At 39.0% G+C, this 25,013-nt stretch overlaps 1 protein-coding gene across 4 annotated transcripts; it reads right to left on the bottom strand.

The window, feature by feature from the left end:
- Positions 1 to 119: 119 nt before the first annotated feature.
- Positions 120 to 24,920, bottom strand: LOC112055784 (dynamin-like 120 kDa protein, mitochondrial). 4 transcript variants are annotated; one of them, XM_052886908.1, is made up of 23 exons: positions 24,620 to 24,920; positions 23,089 to 23,308; positions 22,202 to 22,337; positions 21,145 to 21,291; positions 19,085 to 19,177; positions 18,495 to 18,646; positions 17,558 to 17,719; positions 17,373 to 17,392; positions 16,853 to 16,963; positions 16,017 to 16,146; positions 15,038 to 15,136; positions 14,344 to 14,475; positions 13,504 to 13,649; positions 12,762 to 12,923; positions 12,067 to 12,260; positions 10,190 to 10,404; positions 9,121 to 9,262; positions 7,861 to 7,985; positions 6,762 to 6,850; positions 5,713 to 5,794; positions 4,341 to 4,475; positions 3,563 to 3,632; positions 120 to 2,618 (listed from the first exon to the last, which is right to left on the bottom strand). In XM_052886908.1, the coding sequence occupies exons 1-23, from the start codon at positions 24,646 to 24,648 to the stop codon at positions 2,554 to 2,556; spliced, it is 2,856 nt and encodes a 951-aa protein (XP_052742868.1). In that variant the 5' UTR covers positions 24,649 to 24,920; the 3' UTR covers positions 120 to 2,553. The 4 variants fall into 4 exon arrangements, with proteins under 4 accessions (XP_052742868.1, XP_052742869.1, XP_052742867.1 ...); XM_052886909.1 differs by having other exon boundaries at positions 21,145 to 21,261; XM_052886907.1 differs by lacking the exon at positions 17,373 to 17,392 and having other exon boundaries at positions 17,538 to 17,719.
- Between the last annotated feature and the right edge of the window lie 93 nt (positions 24,921 to 25,013).

Here is a 25,013-nt window from a genome sequence, read left to right as displayed (position 1 = left end):
TTTTCCTTTCCCTACCCAAAAAGAAAAGCCTGTTTAATTATAAGTAGTCCAGAGAGCAAGGACCAGCATCATTTAGCTTTAAATCTAACAAAGAACCTATCAATTAAAATCAAACGAAATTATAATTTTTGTGCAACATTTTATTATAAATATAACTTAATCGAGATTAATTTAAATACATCGAGTCAGTAAAAGTAAACTTTTTACCTACAATAATGTACATGTTAGCCAACACAGAACTTGGAGCTCCGAATTTGGGTTTTGTTAAGGCTTAGTTCGAATGCAACTATTCCACTTATGCCCATGGGTAGTAAACACGTATAGTCGGACGCAATCTTTATGACGTCTCCGAAATAAGTAACAGGTACGTGCTAATCATTTATAAAATAGGTTACATCCATCTTAGATTGTCAAAGATTATTATTAATGTATAAAAAAAATATACTCAAACAATACACATCACTATCTAGTCCCAAAGTAAGCATACAGAGTACCTTATGTAATGGGTACTAAGATAATTGATATTGTAATATTCATAGACATTTATATAGTATATATAAATTGCTGGAATGGCGACCCCGCCCTAGTAAGAGCAGTGTAGGTCGACCCCCCACCAGGTGGACTGACGACATCAAGCGAGTCTCAGGGATTCGCTGGATGCAGGCGACTCAGGATCGTGATGTAATTGGAAGACCCTACAAAAGGCCTATGTCTTGTAGTGGACGCCCATCGGCTGATATGATGATGATGATATAAACACTTAATAATGTATAAATACACACAGACACTGGAAAAAACTGTATGTAGTTTATTGTTAGTAAATTGTGTTATTGCGACTACCCGTTTCACTGGTTTATGTACTCCTGCATGTTCGGTAGCCTGGAAGAGATCACTATTAGAGATAAGGTCGCCTCTTGCACTGCATTTTATCCTTAGTTCTAAGATTTTGTTGTTCCAAATAAAAAATCTTTTGCTGCAATTAAGACATACAAATAAATAAAATCACGACGCGTGAGACTTTGGGAAGGCAGGAGGCGCGCGCGGTATGATGCCCTGGCGCCGCGCCCCTGCGTACCGGGCATACCTAAAATCTTGTATGCGCAGCTTAACGCACGATGGAAACGTCATAAAGATTGCATCCGACTATACCTATTCGTATTTCATTGAATCATATCGACGCAGATATAATAAATTTTTCGTGTACAGCGCTAACATAGCTCAAGAGCCGATTAACACATTTGAGTAGGCATTTGAAAAAATTGTGCCTTGCCTATTTTATACTATAAATTAGTCGGGTATTTTAAATAATTTGCAAAATAGTTCTACAAGCATTTGACAAAGTCAAAGACCCGACTATACAATCTGATCTATGGATATTTATTGCAGAAAAATTCTCACTTTGGAGATATAGGTCCACTATTTCCCAGCCAGGGGCGCTAACATGCGACCAACGAGATAATCTCGTGTAGGGAAATAGACAAATTTCAACCAATGGCGTTGCAATAGAAAATATCTCTTTCATTGCGTTGGTACGAAAGATATGGGACTGGGACAACTTCGTTGCTATTGGACGATATTTCGTGTATTTCACTTCATTTGATCGCATGTTAGCACCACAGGTCTCCAGTAGGCCTACTGTAGGCCAGGAGATATCACTTAGAGAAAAAATTACATATTGAATAACGCCGAACCCGATATATAGCTCTCCCTTTCGTTGCGTTGGGACGAAAAAGGTAGCAATATTTTCAGTTCGGCGTTATTGGCTGATTATGTCATTTTCTCTTAACGAGATATGTCGTAAAAGTAGTATAGAAGAGGTCCAGTACAATTTTCTGCTTGCCTAAATACTTACCAAAAATGCCCACCGGCTCTTCGACCAACACCTTTAAAGGTCCGTTTATATCTACAGACATTTAGCGTGCCAGACAAAATAATATTCTTCTATAGAGTGTTTATTAACGTATTTATATCTTTTGTCAACGTCTGCGCGGCCGCGTTACTATAGATATAAATATGTCAATAATAAAATGTATACAAGAATATTATTTTGTCTGCCACGGCACGTGTCTGGAACGCTAAATGTCTGTAGATATAAACGGACCTTAATCCATTCAGTGCGAGCCACACCGATCGCCGTAAAAAATGAATCCATTTATAACTTGACCAAACGAAAATTTACGAACCTATTGAAATTTACATAATTACATAAACATTATCTCTTGTTTCGTGGTAGATTATATGTTTTTGAAAAATACTTATTATTCATAATATGCTGAAAATATCGAACGTCATATTTCATGTAGAAGGTAACAATAATTCAACAATATAACTTTACAAAATCATTTAAAAAAAGCTAATTATAAATCTTCATTACTGCAATTCATGTTCCTTTCTCATTTCGTAACAACAAATAGCATTTTACGTAAATATAAATCTAAACGTGTAATATTTTGCATTAACAAATTCGCAAATGCATGAAAAAATCCCCGCATTGTATAGGTTAAACAAGTTTGTTGCGTACTTCCAAGTTCGGTGGCCAACAGACAAAAATGACTATTTCTCTTTGTTTAAAGCTTCTATAAACTCTTCTAGTTTTTCTTGGACCTGCCTTACGCGTTCTGAAAAAAACAGAAGTGATTAATTTAACCATATGAATTACTCGACAAAAATAGAAATGAATATCTTAGCATAAATAAATCATTAAAAACATGACGATGAATACTTTAGGAGAAACTCTAATGACGAACGATGAATATTTTAGGGGAAACTCTAATGACGAACGATGAATATTTTAGGGGAAACTCTAATGACGAACGATGAATATTTTAGGGGAAACTCTAATGACGAACGATGAATATTTTAGGGGAAACTCTAATGACGAACGATGAATATTTTAGGGGAAACTCTAATGACGAACGATGAATACTTTAGGGGAAACTCTAATGACAAACAATGAATATTTTAGGGGAAACTCTAATGACGAACAACGTATACTTACTGGAGAAACTCTAATGACAAACAATGAATTCTTTAGGGGAAACTCTAATGACGAACGATGAATACTTTTAAGAGAAACTGTAATGACGAAGAATGAATACTTATAGGGGAAACTCTTATGACGAACGATGAATACTTTAGGGGAAACTCTAATTACAAACAATGAATACTTATAGGAGAAACTCTAATGACGAACGATGAATATATTAGGGGAAACTCTAATGACGAACGATGAATACTTTAGGGGAAACTCTAATGACAAACAATGAATACTTTAGGGGAAACTCTAATGACAAACAATGAATACTTATAGGAGAAACTCTAATGACGAACAATGAATACCTATAGAGGAAACTCTAATGACGAACGATGAATATTTTAGGGGAAACTCTAATGACAAACAATGAATACTTTAGGGGAAACTCTAATGACAAACAATGAATACTTTAGGGGAAACTCTAATGACGAACAACGAATACTTACTGGAGAAACTCTAATGACAAACAATGAATACTTTAGGGGAAACTCTAATGACGAACAATGAATACTTATGGGAGAAACTCACTAAGTTCTTCAGCAAGATCTACTCGTCTGCCGGAGAGCAGTTTCTTCTTCAGTTCAGGGTCTGCTGACATCTGTAAATAATAATTACTCGAATTAATATCACTTTCATTTATTATCAAAGCTGAAAGCACTTTAGCTATTATTAGCGGGGTTGTTGCATAATAAGCACCATGTCGGCTCACAATTTTATGTAACGCCATCTAGCGGTACTACATTTCGTGGAACGGTGTAGTTTAGTAATACGATACTAGATGGCGCAAAAAATAAACCAACTTGTCGATATGCAATCTGAAAAAAAAACGTATTTGATGATAGGCAACTTTTTTTTCTGATGTTATCACGTAAAATTATCTTAAGCAGACTTTATAGACAACCAACTTTTTTAGTTTGGTATAGTACGACATAAAAAATTAGAAAATAAATGAGGGCTCTGTAGTCACTGCATCATTATTATGTTAGGGGTAATAAGATAGCTGATTATTTACGATTTACATTTCTTAAATTTAAATAAATTTAAGTCAATCTCATCTAAATAAATTATATTTACTGTAATTCGTTTGGTAATTTTCCGAATTTCCACTATGATTTTAATAATCTTGTAAAACTATCAATAATGATTAGTTGATTAGTTGCTCTATAACGCAGTGTTGCCACACAGCGAGTTTAACAGTTCCATTTTTATTAAACTTTACTCTTTTATGTCGCAATATAGTTAAGTTAGTAGTAGCAGCGCAGCATTTGTCACAGCAACAGTGGGCTAGTGTTGGGTTTGGTCTCACCTCGTCTAGCACTTCGCGCAGGTCCCGGTCGAGGCGCGCCGCCTCTCTGTTGGCGATCTGTTGGCGCAGCGCGTTGGCGGTTGTGCGCAGAGCCGCCTGCACGCGCCAGAACATCACCACTTCGCAGCACTCCTTCTGTAAAGTGATCACATTTTGTGTTAAATGTATTTGCTTAGCAAGTATCGACAAATGTTGGCCAACACACGTATGTTATTAAGGTGTTTTGGCTTGGCATACGTGAGCTGGTGGTCGCTTGTCGTCGATTCGGGCTAAAGTCGGTTTTTGAATATATTTTAAAGGAAGCTTTTTTTGCTATTCTTTACGAGTTAGTCCTTGACTACAATCTCACCTGATGGTAAGTGATAATGCAAACTAAGATGGAAGCGGGCTAACTTATTAAGTGGAGGATGAAAATCCACACTCCTTTCGGTTTCTACACCTACCGGAACGCTAAATCACTTGGTGGTACGTCTTTAACGGTAGGTTAGGTTAGGACCAATTAAGAAAACGTCAATTAATCGGTCCAGCCGAGGATCGAACCCAGAACCTCCCTTGTAAATCCATCGCGTATACCAATGCGCCACGGAGGCCGTCAAACTAAGCATCATAGCCCTTCTCCTATAGGGAGGGAGGTCTGGCTTGGCTTGTATTGGGCTATTAAAAAACGTGCGCGTCTTGGGACGCTCGAAACCTGCTGCCGTATGCGTGAGAAAAAGAGACGCCAGTGTAACGCAGTAACGTGTTACGTTACGAAGCGGTTTACCCTCCCATAAAAAGTTATCACTTCAATTATAATGATGATGATATACTCTAATGACGAACGATGAATATTTATAGAGAAAACTCTAATGACGAACAATGAATACTTATAGGGGAAACTCTAATGACAAATCCTACTAATATTATAAACCCGAAAGTTTGTATGGATTATTGGATGTTTGTTACTCTTTAGCGCCGCTACTACTGAAACGATTTGGCCGAAATTTGGAATGGAAATAGATTTTACTATGGATTAACACATAGGCTACTTTTTATCCTGAAAAAATCCATGGTTTTCCGAGATTTGCGAAAACTGATGATTTGATGATATGGATGTTTTGTTACTCTTTCACGCCTCGACTACTGAACCAAATTAGCTGAAAATTATTATTGAGATATATTATAACCTGGATTAATACATAAGCTACTTTTTATCCCAGTAAAATCCATGGTTCCTGAGGGATTTGTGAAAAAGTAAATTCCACGCGGACGAAGTCGCGGGCGTCCGCTAGTGATGAATATTTATAGGGGAAACTCTAATGACAAATGATGAATACTTTAGGGGAAACTCTAATGACGAGCGATGAATACTTGCAGGGGAAACTCTACCTACCTCTTGTCCGTTCTGCTGGCTGTACAGATAGAAGCTCTTCTTACAATCCCGCGCGCGCGCCTGCGCTCGCTGAAGGAAGTTCCTGTACACAAACAACTATTATAAATACACTGTTAAATATTAAAACATTAATATAGATAGTTCTACTTTAATAATAAAATATTTAATTTTTTTTTATTCTTTACAAGTTAGCCCTTGACTACAATCTCACCTGATGGTAAGTGATGATGCAGTCTAAGATGGAAGCGGACTAACTTGTTAGGAGGAGGATGAAAATCCACACCCCTTTCGGTTTCTACACGGCATCGTACCGAAGAAGCCGAAGCCTCCCACCAGCCAGACCTGGACAAATTAAGAAAATCTAAATCTGCCCAGCCGGGGATCGAACCCAGGACCTCCGTCTTGTATATCCACCGCGCATACCACTGCGCCACGGAGGCCGTCATTATAAAACAAAGTTTACTATAACGTTTTACGACATTTTCAATTCATCTTTAATTTGCCCTTAACGGGGACAACCAAAGATCTTTGACCATACAGCCTGAGATTTACCACATTTATTAAAACTTATGGTTAGTATGTTTGTTCGTTTTCTTGTTTGTTAAGTTAAGTAACAGAAAAAAATAATACAGCTAAAAATGTTATTTCGCCGCTTTGGTACACCAGCAAACTTTTTGAGCAAGAAGAGTGATGAAGAAAATGTCATTTTCTTCAAGAGACATGCTTTTATTAGGTAAACCAATTATTTAACCAGATCCTTATTTATACATTATATTATCATTTCCATATATGTACTATTTATACGGGGGTACATCTGAGTTTATAAGAAATTAAATATCACGTGTCTCAAACGGTGAAGGAAAACATCGCGAGGAAACCAGCATACAAGAGTATTTTCTTAATTCTCTGCGTGTGTGAAGTCTAATACTTGAATTTCCGGGGCCGACGTTGTATTGGCCGGTGATCATTTTCCTTTGTCTCTCTTCACAAGATATGTCGTTGGTCGCATGTCAGCACTACTGGCCCTGTCAAGTCAATGATAAACTAACCTTAAGTACACGGGGCGCCAAGTTTCTCGTATGTATTCGTTGTCCACCTCCACGCCGCGACGCCGGAGGTTGTCCCGCACTGCCACCACCTGACAAATCACTAGTTATAGTCTCACCACCTTCTGATAGGTGTCGGATAGTCTAAACGTAAGGGAGATGCCTCATTAGTGTGATGCATTTTCGCAACATTGCGTTGTATGACGCACGACGTAGTAGTAGCAGTCTCGACAATAGATCGAAACGAGTGAACACTATCCGTCATAGCACTAAGGCCTAGTTCGCACTACTTTAGTATTTTAGTCGAGTACGAACAATTATTGGATTTACCGCCCAAATATTGTTCGTACTCGACTAAAATACTAAAGTAGTCTGTACGGCCTATAAGTTCGTCACTTTATTACCATAAGTCAAATGACAAAGCGTAACCGACCCTTAAGATTCTTGAGCGAAGTCAAGACAACCCGAGAAACACTTTAAAAGCAATCGGGTCCGCCCTGGACTGACGACCTGATATTATTGTCTGACGACTCGACGCGTATGTTTTTTTTTAAATTCTTTTTTACTTAATGTCTAAAGCACCGAGAAGGCTGAATGTACTCGTAAGTCTTTACAAGCGTTTGAAACACTAAAAACCTCGTCACGATATACTGCGAATCTGCGTGAACGAATCAGGTATGTGGATATCTGCAGAACAACCAAGTTACCGAACGTCTAGCATCAATAAGTTGCAAATTTGATTATCGCCTTTGGCTGGTGTTTGACCCCATACCAAAAAGTGCAATGTTAGACCGACCCCCTAAAGGGATGGACTGACGAGATAAAACTAGTCACAGGGAGATGCGGGTTCGTAGATGCAAAAATGCAGGAGGAATCATAACTTATTTGCATTGAAGAAAGAATTTGAACTTTGTGCCTACCCCGTATTTAAAAGTGCCTATGTCCTCTAGTGTACATCCATCGGATGATATACCCTGGACTTGTTATGAAGATACTTCTCTTGAGAGACTTCTTCCAGCTACCATGGACTTGGTATGAATATGGTACTTCCTCCAGCCCAGCTTCACCTCGGTCCCAGGAGTTGGTGTGATGATGACAATACCTCGTCGTAGGAGAGCGCCGGTCGGTTGGAACCCAGTTTTTCCAGCTCGGTGCGCACCTCCGCGCGGCGCGCCTGCTCCTCGCTCGTGTACTGCCAGCGCAGCCAGCGGTCTCGGAACCCTGGACCTGCAGCAGAGTTCTAATGGTTAATAGCCAAGTTTATAGACAGTTGAAATGGCGACCAGTCACAGCGGGCATATTATGTATCTCGGTGTACCATTCAATTAATGACTCACTACATCGTATTTTCGTTTTACTGATCATCAATCAATCAATCAATCAATCAATTTATTTCTTTGCAGATACATGCATTATTTATACAGGTGGTCGGTAGATGTAGATGGTAAATGTATCTTGCCAATTAGGCATGCAAATTATTTATTAAGTATTTAATGATTCAAATGACAATTTCACCATTTAAAATTTACATCTTTGCAATTAAAATATGTATGAAAATAACAATAATACTAACTTAAATACTCATTTACACATATCTTAGATAGTTATTTTAATTGTCTGGACCATTTTACATCAATATCATACATTCGTAATATTTTTTAGTTCCTATGATCATTTAACATGATTATTTCAACTGAATTGCGTAAATACTAGTTTTTCCTTAAAATAAAGGTACTATCGGCTATTATCACGATACTAATTTTACTTTACGTAAAATGACGAGAATTATATAGTTTCGTTAAAAACACAATGTTAGATGATTGCAGAATCGAAAATACGATGAAAAACGATGTAGTGATTGTTTGTCTGAATGGTACAGTGTAAACCGAGTTACATAATAACCTGGCAGGAAATCACCGTATATGTCGACTTCCCACCACTTGGACTAACGATATCAAGCGAGTTGCTGGAAGCAGGCGGCTCAGGTCCACACAAAAGGCTTATGTCCTGTGTAGCGCACAACTCTGCGTTAGAAAGATATTATCCCACGGCCGCCATCAACGTTTTAATCCCAGTCACTTGTGGTCGCTTGACATTGGCACTCGGTTCCTAAATAAGTAGTCCGCTTAGTATTATATATTTTCATACTGTAACCTTATTTTGAACTCAGACTTGTTTCACTATAATTCCTTGACAGTAGACACGCTCAGTAACCTTCTCGGATTGATTAAATCACAATCCTGCCTACACCTGCATAGACCGTCCATTGTTTGATGTGATGATGATGATGATGATGATGATGATGATGATATCTGGCTCATCTCAAGAGACGTATATGACACAAGCTAGAAGCAGAGGTTACCTGTAAGAGCCTTCAGGTCGGCCTCGACAGCCGTCAGTCGCTCCCGCAGCGCCGTGTCCATGAGCGCGACGGCGGCGTCCCACTCGGCGCGCGAGCGCACGCAGCGGTCCTGCAGCGCGTTCACTTGCAGTACGCGCAAAACCTGCGTACAATGGATAACTTTGTTATGTACAAGTTTATTATGAACAGTACATGTTTGATCTTTTTGGTCGTTTCCAAAAACACAAACATATTTACATGCATACATAATTACATACATGCCACCTCGACAGCCACCTTCTTCACGGGCTCGTACATGGCGTCCGTATTAGCCAAGCGCGCCAGCAGCTCATCGAACTCCTCGCGTAAAGCCTAACATCCCGCCTACTGAATGGCACTCGATACTTACGTCCTGAGCTCTCTCCTCCCATTGTTACCTTATAGAGTTATCTAGAATTTCATCAGAAGACTACATCCTGTGCCCTTTCTGTCTGTTCACTGTTGGCTGGTGCAGTGAAGACGCGTCACTTACGTCCTGCGCCCTCTCCTCCCACTGGTGCCGGGCCAGCGCCTCTTCAACAGCCGCCTTCTTCACGGGCTCGTACACAGCGTTCGTGACCGCCAAGCGTCCCAGCAGCTCCTCGAACTCCTTACCTAGAGCCTAACATCCTGTTTCACCGAGTGGCACTCGATACTTACGTCCTGCGCTTTCTCCTCCCATTGTTGCCTTATTTTGTTGCCAATTTTATCAGAAGACTACAGCCTGCGCCCTCTCACTGTTGGAGTTACATAGTTTTATCAGAAGACTTGTCCCTTACATCCTGCGCCCTCTCCTCCCACTGGTGCCGCGCCAGTGCCTCCTAGACAGCCGCCTTCTTAACGGACTCGTACACGGCGTCCGTGTTAGCCGAGCGCACCAGCAGCTCATCGAACTCCATGCCTAGAGCCTAAAGTCCCGCCTCACCGAATGGCATGCGATACTTACGTCTTGCTCTCTCCTCCCACTATTGCTTATAGAGTTATCTACAATTTTATTAGAAGATTACATCCTCTCACTGTTGGCTAGTGGAGTGGAAGACACGTCACTTACATCCTGCGCCCTCTCCTCCCACTGGTGCCGCGCCAGTGCCTCCTCGACAGCTGCCTTCTTCACAGGCTCGTACACGGCGTCCGTGTCAGCCGAGCGCGCCAGCAGCTCGTCGAACTCCTCGCGTAAAGCCTCCCGTCCCGCCTCGATGGACTGACGCGCCAGTTCACTCTCCGCCCATTCCCGTAACTTGATATCCACTGACGTGTTGAATTTGTCTAATAGGGAAAGAAATATCGTTGACGAAAACATTTCAAGGTCATGGTACAAAGTACCCTGTTGTAAGGACCACTGACGTTGAACTGAAAAGGTAATGAATGACATTTTGCGTTCTCTCGTAGATCCAAATGAAAGTCAAAAATATTTATGAAATAAAATCGGAAAAGGATGGTTTTGAATAGTCTGTAAGTAGTTTATAACGTCGTAAACTTAAAATAAACAAACTTGGGTTCTCAACATGCCCAGTCTGATAATATAGAAGAACAAAGTGTGAATGAGTTAAGATGATAAATAAAAATAATTTTGATATAAAAATCTACATTCTAAATCATATTAAATAATACAAGTACGCAACCTAATCTTAATTATTATTTTCCGCGAGTAGCTCTACAATATAATTTACATATAATGCTATCCTATGTAACCTTTAATTTAGTCTACAAGTTCTATACCAATCCAAATCTATTGAATAGTTGTGACCATATACGTGTTTATACTAAATGACGATGAGGTGCGAGTAATTTTGCCGTAAAATATATTTGCATACAGCTTGCTATTGTACGTAATTGCTGAAAATTTCAAAAACAATTTACTTAACAACTAAAAACAACCTCATACTGATATGTGGTATGTGCGGTGTCTAATAAAATGTACTTTTAAGTAAAACTATGAAATCCTCTTACTAAATTCAAAATCATAAGGGTGAAGCCACACCGCTGTAGCTGTTAAATTATCCGCTTGTTTGTACTTCACTTGCTGTAGAGGATACACTGGGGGGAAATATTTAGATGCCGAGAATATTAGTAGGTTAAAAATGGTAAGAATTATTTTCAAAAACTGTGGGTCCAAGATATAAGTCATTATGTCTTCTCTCATATATGATCCTGAACCTGATTCTAAGTGAGCCGTTTAATAAACCCGGTGATGATGATACTGCTTATTGTACTCACGCGATAATATCACAATAATTTTTATTTAGAAATGATTGTTTCTGTTTGCCCTAAGTCCTTCTCGCTGTCCAATGGAAGAGAGATCTACCGCACCGACGTAGTTATTTGCCTGCGCGACGGAAGACATAGATTCCACTAACAATGTGATTGGCGGTGGAAGTCATGCCTTAACCAGTGGTTTACCTCTCCAGCGTCAACACGGAGAGGTAGACCACTGGTTAACATAGGCGCTTAGCGGTCATGGAGTTTTTAAGACCTAACTATTCGCCATTGGAAAGGCGCAAGACGAGACATGCTATTTTTGCGAGGAAAAAGATACTACGAGGCATGCGCAATACTGTCGAACAAAGAGAAGTGGAAAAAGAACGCCCATATGCTCTAAACACGCACAATTAAGAGAAGAGAAGGAAAGAGAGAGAAAATAACATCAGTTCACGAGAGATATCCAATTCTGTACTGACAAAGTTCCCCTAACTCTGCTGTTATTTTTAGTCCGTGCAAATCGGACTTACCCTGGCGAGTCAGAAAGGCAGAAGTCTGGATGGAGTTATTTCCTCATCAACAAGAAAAATTATACAGAGCTGGGGCTATTTTCTAGGTTATGCCACACATCGCAGGGTATTGTCCTGGGAGAGCATATGGATATAATGTGATGTGACATAATATTGAAATTAAGGCATTTTTTTTCTTCAAAAAAAAAAACCAACTCACCGACGTCGTCGTGCGCCTGCGCAGCGGAGGGCAGGTAGATGCCGCTGAAGACGCGCTCGGCAGTGGAAGCCCACAGCGCGCCGTGGAGGCGTTGCTCCCAGGCTGCGGCGGGCACGGCCGATAGCTCAGCCGACTGGTCTAGAAGCTCCGCTCGCGCGCGCTCAAACAGCTCGTCGCGATCCAGCTCGCGCTGTCTGCGGCGATGATAAAGTACTCAATAACAAGGCATAATAGAAGTAGTGTGTACGATAGTAAGTGTACGAAGTAGGCTCGTTAATGGAACTTAGCAGCGTCATTTGGGATTTCGGCGAGTGCAGAAGCATTCTTTGAGACTCAGACCTCGTTTTAGAAGGCCGTTCGGGAAGGGTGTTTTGGCCTGAGTGTATCAGTCCGGGTGCCCCCAAGATCGTGAGTTAAAAAGTCCGACTATAAGACGATATGTAGCTTGTGTTTGTGTTACCTGGGAAGATTGTCAGGATCGTAAAGGAAGTTCTTATTAAAAAAACCTTGTCACCAATGTGTAGCTGTAAAGCAGGGGTCATGGCCAATGGCCTTCAAGCATCATTATCATTAAGGAATCAGAAATGTATAGTAACCTTGATTTGGTAAATGTTTTAACACATTACCTTGACAGGTTCAACACCATATTGGGAATTTTATATATTATTTATTGAATACCCAACCTTATGCCTCACCTCGGAAACGTGTTCTTCCACTCCGTCTCCAAGTTGAACCGCATGGCTTTGAAAGCGTCGGCCTGCTGTTCCACCGAGTCGCGCACCATGCGCCAGAAGCAGTCGGCCACGCCCATCGCCAGGTTGCGCGTGGTCACCTGCGCCGCCGCCACCAGACCCTCCCTAGTGTACACCGATAATTTAGGTAGGTACATCTAGAAGCTCTAGGATGTGCGCCACAAGGTTTTTCGTGAAGAGAAAAGGACATACTGTCGATAAATAGCGGTGGATCGAAAATATCGCTCTTTCGACACATCGCAAAGATAGGGCTGTATTGATTGAGATTTCTGCTATTGATTGAGTGTACTTTTCTCTTCACAAGATATCTCGTGGCGCGCAAAATAGGCATACAGATCAGTATTTTCACGCACTTGTCAATTGTAGAATCAACTTCCTGTTGCGATATTTTCACAGTCATAAAATATTCTAACATTCTAATGCTGTCTCGTAAAGTTTTGAAGTGTACTAAGTTGTTGCTCAACGAAAAACTTAACCCAAGTTCAAGTTCTTTGTCGAGCTGCGTGCACACCGTCATGCTGCTCGTCGCGTGTGGCCACGGATAACATGTTACGGGAGAGTTAATGCATTCTAAAAGGTATCTTTAAACCTATACCCAAGATCACAAGCCCTGGGACCTGCTCGTCAGATTTCCTCTAGCAATTCTAGTCGCCGCTACTTGCCGCGTTAATACATATGCACTTACTTGAACAGCTTGGAAGACCGGAAGAACCGCTCCTCGTATTCGCGAATGCTTTGGATGGAATCGTCCTTGCGGCTGCGGCCCGTCACCACGGCGTAGTAGCCCAGCGCCTTCATCGGGAACAGCTTGCCTTCTAGAATGCGACGGATCTGAAAGCGAATGAGTGAATGACTCAATGAAATACTCTTGTATTTGTGCTACTGTACACTAACAGAACACGTAGTATCTGTACTTGTAGGAATATGGGGATAACATATTTACAAAGGAGATGGTCCATTTCAGGTCCACTCTTGTACCCCGTATCATTAAAATTTTAAATATACAAGGATTTTATTAAAATGTAAATAAGTGAATAAATCTAACTAAATAAAAATAAATAAATAAAATTAAAACTAAAGTTTTTGTGTTATATCAAGATGGCACCCCTAAAGCAACCATGACATGACAATTGACAGCAAACGTCAAATCGACTACTGTATTGAAAACGTCATCAATCCGCCATTATTACCCCTAATAGTGTTGCATTTTTCGGGAGAGAATGAATATTATTTTGAAAGAATTTAAGTAAATTTGTAGATTTGTATAATCAAAAATAGTTTTAAAAAATTCTTTTATTTCCGCCAGGGTACAATGACTGATCCTGGGCTCCATACAATTTTGGACCATCTTCTTTGTCTAGTCGTTTCAGACTTTATTATGTTCTACAACAATTCAAGCAATGATCTCTTTCGTCTTTATAATATTATAGACATCATCATCTATTTTAAAGAAGTCGAGATTAGACCTGTCAAATGGTTTTAATGCAAACAAGGTCAAATGTAACAAACTTTAAGAAGCATTTACCCGATTGGGATTGGCGAGGTTCTCTTCAGCGAGGTCGACCTTGGTGAGCACGAAGATGGTGCGCTTGCCCTGCGGGTCACACGACGCCACCAGGTCGGTCACATTGCTCCTCTCCGCGTCCACTGAACCGTCCTGCAAGGTAATAATATACATAGTAATTTAAAAATGGATGGGGAAAATACATCCATATAGTTGCTACGATCCTTGTATGTCTCCCTTACTTTAACCATTCTCATCAATCTTAATAATCCTTATATATAAATGCGAAAGGTCATTAATCAAAGTCACCTACATAGCTTAACGAGTCGCGGAGCAGAAATGGCAATGGGCACGTGCATAGTTCGGAGAACCGAGGGCCTCTGACCCTGTACCAAAAGGTCGAAAGCGTATTGACGGTCTACCGTAATCGAACTCGCGTATGAAGGTTTCCGTACCATCGTCTATAAAAACATTTAAAAAAATAGGAGCCCCCTAGATAAGTACTTAATCGTGTTTTTAAGTATTTCTTATTCTTCACACACACACTTATTACAGCAACAGAAATAAATCATCTGTGAAAGTTTCTACTGTCTAAATATTACAGTTCATGGGTGATTTGGTCTGACAGACGAACTGACGGACCAACTTACAGCAGTTTAAGTAATAGGGTCCTGTTCCATCCTTTGGGTAGGTACGTAGATTAAAACAAACTAACCTGTATACACAGAATAATAGCATTAGGGTTGTCCATGTATTGCTTGGTCATCTGTTTGATTGCTTCTCTCGTATCTGCCGCCATGTCCACCGTTTGAGTCTGTTGAAGAGCAAAAGTTTCACTTTTAATTTATCTTTGTGAGGAGTTTCTCCTAAATGCTTGTGGATTGCTTTCCATATGATGATGCGTCTCAGTTTTTTCAAACCATACCTTGATTAGGTTTGGGTTGCAGAAACTGTGAAGTATATGTATATATAAATAGATGTTTATTACTAAAATCACCACTAAACAGCTCTGTAAGGACTTTGATAAAGAGGTATCTTGGATAAACAATAAAAAGGCTTGGAAATGAAATGTACTACATGAAATGTACTACTTATATACCTATTGTTAAATAGTGATTAACTAAAAAAAAAAGAAAAACCTGGCTGAGTTAGTTGTGGGCTCCAATTGGACCAAGGTGCGTTTGGAACCCTCATAACTTTAATTTTACTCTCTCTCGTAACATAATAAGTTTTGACTAATTACTATCTCCATTATCTAAAAATATAACCTGACGTTTCGGAAGTGCTTGTTACCTAGGCCTTATTTAAATATATTAAAATTAATTTTATTTAATTAGATTTTGATATAGTCTACGTTTTACGGCAATTAAAATCAAATTAATATTCCTTAATAGCTCAACGGTAAAAGCGGTCGGACTCATCACCGAGGGGTGGTGGTTCGATCCCCGACCCGTTGGTCTATTGTCGTACCCACTCCTAGCACAGTCTTTCCCGACTAGTTGGAGTGGAATGGGAATATTGGTCATATTATACAAAAAAATATGGCAAATATTCTTTTAAAAAAAAAAAAAATTCTCGAAGGAAAAACACAAGAAATTAAACCGCAGATCACAGCTAGTATACTTGTATAAATAAGTGCAACAACTAAATAGTTTCCAACAACTAAACAGAAGGCAGATTGTGTGTGCACTCACCGATATAACGCCGGGCAAGTCCACAAGCACCATCCTCGGCAAGCCCGGGCCGCGCACCGACATCGCTATCACTTCCGTGGACACCGTACGGCCTCCACGCACGCTGTTACGCATACGCATCTCCACTTCCCTGCGGACATACACATTTTGGTGTTGTACAGACGTGATAGCCCAGTTGATATGACCTGCCTTCTATACGGAGAGTGTGGGTTTTTCAGTTATGTGCATTTTAAGAAATTAAATACAACGTGTCTCAAACGGTGACGGAAAAATATCGTGAGGAAACCTATATACCTGAGAATTTTCTTAATTCTCTAGGTGTGTGAAGTCTGTCAATCCACATTGGGCCAGCGTGGTGGACTAAGGCCTAACCCTTCTCATTCTGAGAGGAACGTCGTTTTCAACAGTGAACCGAATATCAGTTGTTAATGATTATGATGTTGATTTTTTTAAATTTAGAATTTGAATTTTATAATGACTGATTGTCATTTTGTGTTCCTACATGTACAGTAGGCAACTGTGGAGTATAGACTCTTTGTGGTATCAGGTTTTTAAGAGCTCTCAAATCTGCAATTATAGAGCATAATTTTTATATTACCATTTTCTTTTTAATTATTATCATAATTATGATAATTAATTTTTCCATCACCAGAGATTTCCTATTCAAAGTAACCAACGTTCCTTTGTGGCAAACCTTAAAACATTGTTAAATATTAAACATCGACGGTTTCTAGCAAAGACTGTCTCTTTTCATTGTTATAGTACAAAATAAAGTAATAACGTAAACTTTAAATTTAAAGTTTAAAGTCAAATTGTAAAATGTATATTGAACTCACTTTCTCAAATCAGCAAGATCGGATTCCTTATTAAGGTCGAACTCGCGGGAGGAATCTCTGAACTGAGCCACGTGGTAGGGTCCTTCTGACAACGTCACTTTCACTGGCGCTCTGAAAAAAAAATATAAATAATTATATAGTCAAGGATTAAGTCCTTAAAAACGAAACTATTAAACAGTGTAATACATGGACACATAAATCACGCCTAACTTAACTGCTGTGAACATGAGTTGTATGACTATTTATTCAATGAACACATAGTGTTACAAGTTTAGAAGTGTTATGAATAAATATAAATCATAAGCATACAGTCGAAAATATCGCTCTCGATTCACGAACATGGTATTGGGCAACTCCGCTTCTTGCTAGTCGACAATATCTATTTCTGTTCACAAGATAAGTCGTTGATGAATGCTAGACCTACTGTGCTATAGGGGACTCTTCAAACATAGGCTAATGTCATGTCAGACTAATGTTCATGTCGATGATTAGTAAATCTATAGGGTCAGGTCAGTCATACCGCGTGCACATCTCGCCGGCCTCCTGTGGGAAGATCCTCGCCTGCGCGGTCATCACCAGCACGGCCGTCTTGCCGGTTTACTAATCCCCCACTACCAGTAAACGCGGTAGGCGGCCCGCCTCATTCACCAGCTCGTCCAGCACTCTATAGGGTCGGAGGTCTTACCGCGTGCACATTTCACCGGCCCCCCGCGGGAAGATCCTCGCCTGCGCGATCATCTCCAGCACGGAGGTCTTGCCGGCGGACTGGTCGCCCACCACCACGACGCGCGGCAGGCGGCCCGCCTCGCCCGCCTCCCAGCCCGCCAGCTCGTCCAACACCGACGAGTACATGTCGATCAGGGAGCGCTGGGACACAATGCAACTTGAGTTTTATTTTGGAGGAATTAATCATTAGAGATCTAGCATTTCTCGGATCAATGGTATTGTCTGAACAGAATTATAAAAAAGCTGGATTGGGAGGGCCACACAAATTTAAAAAAAACCTATGCCTATCGTTGGTTTGAATCCTAAATCGGGCTATTACATACTGAGTTTTAGCTTCTAAGAAATTTTCAATTAAAATTTTCAGTCTGACGATCCCAGTCTTTATCATTAACATCTGATAGTTATCGTTAACGAATAGGCCTGAATGAATGAGGGGGGAGGACCTGGCCTGGTCTGTAGTGCGCTATTTAAATAGGCATGGCAACTGGCCGCAAAATCAAAGCCTTGTGCTGTGCTTTAGGTTGAATGCACAGTATTGATTTTCAGTTTGCATAACGCGGTACCTAATGTGATGAGAGGCACAATTTAAAAATAAATGATTTTTCTTTCTTCTTTTCTTTTTAATTTATTTTTGATCTTTATTACAGAGTAATAATTTAATCAACAATTTAAACTATGATTACTATTGTGCTCGCCACAGATCTTTATGTTTGTGAAGTTAGTTGCGGAATGAGAGAGAATGAGAATGAATGCGCGGTCGTGCCTAGCCGGCTCCCCGCCCGCGTCGTTTGTACCGTTGTTAATTAATTTCGCAAACACAATATCTCGTGGCGGGCACTGTAACCAATAACACGTACACATACAATAAAATTGACAAATTATAGCTTTCTTTCTTTCAAAAGTTCCCATAACATACCTTCATCTTCTTGGTAGGTGGTTGCCTGCCCTGCCTGAGCAGCATGTTCTGCTGTCGCAACTCTCTGTTCTCTTGCTCCAGTCTCTGTAACTCGCGTTGGTAGCGCGCCTGCAGCGAAAGCACTTCTTCTTGGAGACTGTGGATTCTTTTCTCTGTTGCAAAGGAATAAATTGCAATTTATTATAGTGTTTTCCGTGTTTTATTTTTTTTGTGTTAATATTTGAGGATATAATTAGAAACTTTAGCACAAGCAATAAATAACGATACGACCGCCAACAATTTTTAAACCTTATTTTTCTTTGTCCTAGTTAATTTTATGCATTGGCGTATCTAGGACTATTTCCTTCCTAGAGGCCTGGCCCCCCATATCAAGGGTATTATAAGTATCATAATAGATTTCCATATCGGTAGTCCAGAATCCTAGTACGGGCACAGGTCTATTCCAGGGTGGGCACAGACTTATGTAGGATTGTAATGGTGAAAGAATTTTTCAATTCTGTCCAGTAGTGTAATATGCAATGCAAACAAACAAAAAACCAAATCTTTTCTCTTTATAATATTAGTATAGATAGAACCTATGTACTTGTTACCATATGCAGCGGACTCTTCAGCGGGAGTTCGACCAGCAGCAGAGGGTGGTGGCGGCCGGCTCTGCAAGTTGTTTACTATCTTTGGTGCGGGCTCTGAAAGTGAAAACATTTGCTTGACACAATAAGCTTAACATTCATCATCATCATATCAGCCGATGGAGGTTCACTGCAGGACATAGGCCTTTTGTAGGGACTTCCAAACATCACGATACTGAGCCGCCTGCATCCAGCGAATCCCTGCGACTCGCTTGCTGTCGTCAGTCCTCCTGGTGGGGAGTCGACCAACACTGCGCTTTTTAGTGCCGGGTCGCCATTCCAGCACTTTGGAACCCCAACGTCCATAAGCTCTTCGAACTATGTGCCCTGCCCATTGCCACTTCAACTTCGCAACTCGTTGAGCTATGTCGGTGAAGCTTAACATTGCTCACTTGACATCAGATGACCTGCTGGCTTTTTCGATAACTTTGGTCTATTAGCAACCTAATATAATTAAAGTCAAATCAATAACAAACACATTTTTCATATTCCATTAAGCCCATTGTTAACGAAAATTACAATGTCAAACATGCATTAATATTGAATACGAAATCTTCATCCTAGATTTAATAATCACTAACAATAGCTATAGTATGCGCATTATCATCTGAGTCGTCCGGTCATAAAAGTCAAAAAAGATAGGAATGTGCAGCGCGCCTACCTGCGCACCCTAATTATCGATAAACGGCTACCTGCGCACGTGCTAATGATGAGTCAATAATGATTTGGACGATTCTGATTGGTCGGTTTCTAATGTAATTGCATTGCGTATTTTTTTTGCTATAAATGTGTTTACTGCAATTAAATAAATACATTCATGTGTTACTCGTTGCGCACTATGGATACTAATATATAATAAATTTGGCAGAAGACGAAGATTCTGATGATGAAGACTCAGATGAAGATTAATTTTATTTAGTTAATAATTATATAATATGAAATATGTATTATATTAAATCAAATATTGTTAATTTTTTTAATTTTGTGAACAAGATACGATAATAAACTTTACTTATCGATAATATGTCTTTCATTGTTACACCCTTCACTAGACGGCTCCATAAGACCCATAAGTGCAAGCGAGATAGATATAGAGAAATGATTTATGGCCCTAAGACTCAGTTGTTAATGCTATTAGTATAGATGGTGATTTTCGTGTATACACACAACAGTTCTCAAAGTTAGAGAATAAGGTAGCAGGATGTTCATATAGCTACTGTTATATCTATAAAAATTTAGGTCTCCTTTTCTTTAGAAAAGATTGCTGGGTTTAATGGTAATCAAAATAAAAAAATGTGTAATAATAGTGAATGGTTTACTTTCACTCATCATAAAATATCGAAAACCACTAGACGTACAAAAAATTAATTTACGCATTTATAGTTAAGTACGTTTGCATTCACATTATAGTAGTTTTAATAAATAAATTCTGTTGTTGTCCTATTGTTACTACTAGTTGCTCTAACTACTTAAATTAAGTTGGCAAAATACTTTTTAACCATCAACTCCAAAAAATATACCAAACATCTGTAGTTACTGGCTTTACATACAAGACAAACTTATATCAGTCAATAAACAACAACTAGGTGAGCTTGTTAAAAGTGCATTGGATTTGTGTGATGAGACATGACATCAATAGGTCGCAGCAGCATAGCTTGCCTTGGATCATGGGCCTGTATCAAAATTAGTAGGAGAGTCCAATATACTCCAAATCTCTAAAATTGCTTTACTATTAGCATACTCTTAATTTATATACAATTTAAAAAACTGTCATCTATCATCACTATTCTCAATCCCTTGTAGATTTTGCCCAGTCTTATTTTGTCAGCCCATCTCTGCTTCGGCCTACCTCTACTCCTTTGCATAAGACTTGTGTACGATTGCATGACTGTTTTGCTCCATTTTTCTGTACCTTTGATTATGTGGCCTGCCCACATGGATATTTTTATAGAAGAGAGATCTGACTCATTGTTTTTGTTCCACTGACTGCATACCACAGCCTGATACATAAAGCCGACACTTACCCATGCTGCTGGTTGTGTTGTTGACTGCGGCAGCAGCCACTGCATCCTCGTACCGTTGCGAGAGCCACTCACGTAGCTCGGATGCGCGCGCCAGCCCCGCTTCCCGCAGCCGAGGATCTGAGGTCACCGACAGCGTCAGTGGGACCCCTACCACACATCTGCTATTATACTAGTCTTATGCCTAACTAGGATATGGCATTTGGCTAGTACATTATATTTATTACTAAAGCCAAACTCAATGTGAAATGTTTATCAACAAATAAATTTAAAATGTAGATATAAATGACCAGTCACATAACTCGTTCGCTGCTGTACGAGGTCAATTGACCTCGTGCGCCTAGCATCGTCAAAGGTTACGAGGTCGATGAACCTCGTTCCTCAGCACAAAGTTTTAGTATGAGGTCAAAAAACCTCGTACCGCACCAGAGGACAGTACACAAATTCAGTGCGACAGCAAACATGTTAATGTAATAATAATTTTAACGAACTTGTTCCTACATTAATAAGTTAATTAGATATAGTTCATATATTTTGAATAACATTTTGTAAAAAGCAATACTTAATTTTAAATTTATTAGGTAGGAAATGACACAAGTTTTCTACATTCATTTTGAATTTGTTTGTTGATGAAGATTTCATATTGACTTTTGGCTTCAGTAAAATTTAAGCAACACCTTTTGCTGATTTCCTCTTTTGTTTTAAAATAATATGGAGTTTATAAGTTGATTTAGTGAAGGGTAAGGTACTGCTTTCATTTTTGGATTAAAGTTGAAAAAGGATGCAGGGTTTAAGTGGAGTTCATTTGAGTTTATATTAACTTTTAAACTTAAAAAATAAGTGTTTATTAGTTTTAGTGTTGACTTCTAATACTATTTAAATAGTGCAATCTAAAAACTAATTTTTTTTATAAACAAAACCACCACCTGTTAAAATATTTTACAACCAAGATTACACAATCATCTATGTTGTACCTACTACTAAATATCACACAAAACTATTCAATATACAATTTTCGAAACTATTCAAAGCAAAAAAACTAAATTGTTCTAAAGCTCACCAATTTGCAACTGATCACCAATTTTATCTTTAGCAGAAATGAGGGTAGTTGTGAACTTATCCCATTGATCATTATCTGGCAGTATTTCGTTCAGCCACCCCATGTCAGGTAGACCATCTTTCCATTCTGCATATTTCTGAAAAGATCATCAGGATTGGTTCTTATTGTATTTGTATACAATTTTGGAAACTATGGGTTTTGTCTGTTAAAAAGAAAAGATTATTGAAAAGTCTCATTGTTCTGTTAGTGTAAGTTAACAATTAAACCTAGATATTTAGTTAAATAAATGGCAATAACAAACTGAATATCTAAATGAGTTTATAATCAGATTAGGTCACATTTAGAACTATTTAAAAAAGTTTTAAGTTAAGTTTGAAAGAAAGTTTTTTTGTTGAACTTTCATAACAAAGCTGATTTTTAAAATTCTTACATTATGGAAAGACACACATGCCACACGCGACAGTCTAAAACGCCGCTACAAGAAGCAAGAAGAGGCCACAAAAGTAGCTGAAGCGCGCGACTGCCAATTGTGGCCGGTGGTCGACACTTGTGGTCGTTGGCTACTACTTTTTTAATCCATACGTGCGGTATCATAATCGCGCTAGTGGCCAGTGCGGGCCACAAGTAGTGAGCAGTGTGTGGCGGCCACTGGCGTCAACCGTTGACTAGTGTCAACAAACTTTGTAAATTTACAATTTTGTAAATTTTCAGAGGTATTGGTTGAATAACTTATACCTCTGCTATCTTAGATTGCATCATCACTTAACACCAATGGAAAGGTTTATCAGTGATTAACATATGCGTGTGAGTCTATACATATATTGAAGATATATAATTATTTATACTGTATTTGGTATTCATGAAATCTAGCTGATATAAAAACTTACCTTGTTCAAAGTCATACCACCACCAACAGCCCCACCAAGTAGTAAGTAGCGTATCTTTAGCATGCCTCTCACAGCTCGCGCTACTAGCATGCCATACTTTCTTCTGGGTATATGAGTTGGAGCTAGAGACTTGTGTAATATAAGGCTGCGACCTGTGTATATTGAAAATGCTACTGCTCTCTTGTCTATAGGTGTCCATGATGGCTTTTTTAATGATGCTCTGAAATAAATATTGTAAATTAACTCCTCGGTCCTTGACCTGGGTGAAACAATTATATTTTATATTATACTAGCGGACGCCCGCGACTTCATCCGTGTGAAACTTGAGGTAAACTTTCAACTACCTCTACCCTACCCCTACACTACCCTACCCTTACCCTACCCCTACCCTACGTTGAATTTTTTCCTGAATTTTCTTTGCTATAAACCTCACGAAGCCCAAGACCTTTTCAATTAATGCAAAACTGTGGAAATTGGTTCAGCCGTTCTTGAGTTATAAGTGAAGTAACTAACACAACTTTCATTTATATATATAGATTTATAAAGGGGATGTCTGACGAGGCCAGATGAGTGATCAGTCCTCACTAGGGACCATTCCACCCAATTCCCATGGTACACAGGTTCACTGGTGTCTCGACAGTGTTCTTCCTTCAAACCTTCCTGTAGCCTTCGTGAACCTAACAATATCCCTTATGCTGCTCCACTTAATGTATCCTTACCTACTCCCATCTTACCAGAGAGAATATGGTACAAATACAATGGCAATACATTAAATTTGAGCCTGTTATTGGGCTGTTAGGGTCTGAAAACTCTATACTAATATTATAAAGGAGTAAAGTTTGGGGGTAATCACTGGATCTACTAAAGCAATTTTGCAAATTCTTTTACCACTAGGAAGCCACACTATTTGTGACTGTCATAGGCTATATTTTATTCCCATATTTTCACAGGAATGGGAACTACACATGTGAAACCATAGGGTGTTGGCTAATTAAGAATAATTTTACATATTATATTCTCTCTAACCCAGCAGGCGATGCTTCTGCACTTGCATAAGCACCCTGTGATGCCATAAAAGTCTCATTAAGGAGTCTATGGCATTTACATTGTCAGAAAAAAAATTGTCTCAAATTAAGTACTGACTTTATAGAAAAACTTTTGTACTCTTTAAATCATTTTATGCAGTTTTTTATGCAGGTGTTAGAGAAGCAGATGACCCAATGATGTTAAGGGTAGAACTACTTTTCAGGATGAATCATAGCAATGCTGCTTGGTGCTGGAAATAAGTGTAGCGGTTGTTCTCTCTATATGAGAGGTCATATTTAGTTTTTTTACATTATGGTAGCTTTATTGTCAACAAAGTTTAGTATACTAAATCAATATTAAATAAATCCAAATACGAGTCGAAATTGATGCAGAATAAGTCAATAACAAAGTTACAAACATTTAGATGTATGAAAATGTTGGTAGGTAAAAGAATTTAGAGTTCTTTCAAAACGAATGTCATGCTGATAGGTTATGAAATTATTACCTCATACGATGATTTAATATCCTCGACATTGTGCTATTCTCACCCTTCTTTATTAACTAAGATTAACAATAAACTTCTTATAACATAATAACCAAGAGGAATATATTATTTTCAATTCATAACCTATGCCGGTCACTTTTGTTATGTAAATAGGCAACACCAATCGATTGCTATGTAAGAAATAAAATAATTATTGTAAATACATTACACAATCAACATAAAAATTGCTAAAGTTCATTTCATATTTTGAAAATTTGACAAATTAATGACTGATTGCAGAAAGGGCAATAATTTTTTTGACGTTTCGTTTTACACTGTAAATTATAATCAAATAGTAAATTATTGAGCACAAATAGGACCATCACCTAATTTACATATGAAGTGTTATATTAAT

This window comes from Bicyclus anynana, chromosome 18 (assembly GCF_947172395.1).
Source record: "Bicyclus anynana chromosome 18, ilBicAnyn1.1, whole genome shotgun sequence".
Taxonomy (NCBI): domain Eukaryota; kingdom Metazoa; phylum Arthropoda; class Insecta; order Lepidoptera; family Nymphalidae; genus Bicyclus; species Bicyclus anynana.
Note: the sequence above shows the minus strand (reverse complement) of the source record. Positions and strands in the feature narration are given on the sequence as shown.

What these genes read in the sequence shown, in the direction of transcription:
- LOC112055784 (XM_052886907.1), bottom strand. Translation starts at nt 24,648, where the DNA reads ATGTCGAGGATATTAAATCATCGTATGAG. An exon ending in TGGTGATCAGTTGCAAATTG is followed by an intron (nt 21,292 to 22,201) that starts GTGAGCTTTAGA and finishes GATGTGTGGTAG; the next exon opens with GGGTCCCACTGACGCTGTCG. An exon ending in AGATCTTGCTGAAGAACTTA is followed by an intron (nt 2,619 to 3,562) that starts GTGAGTTTCTCC and finishes TGTTTTTTTCAG; the next exon opens with AACGCGTAAGGCAGGTCCAA.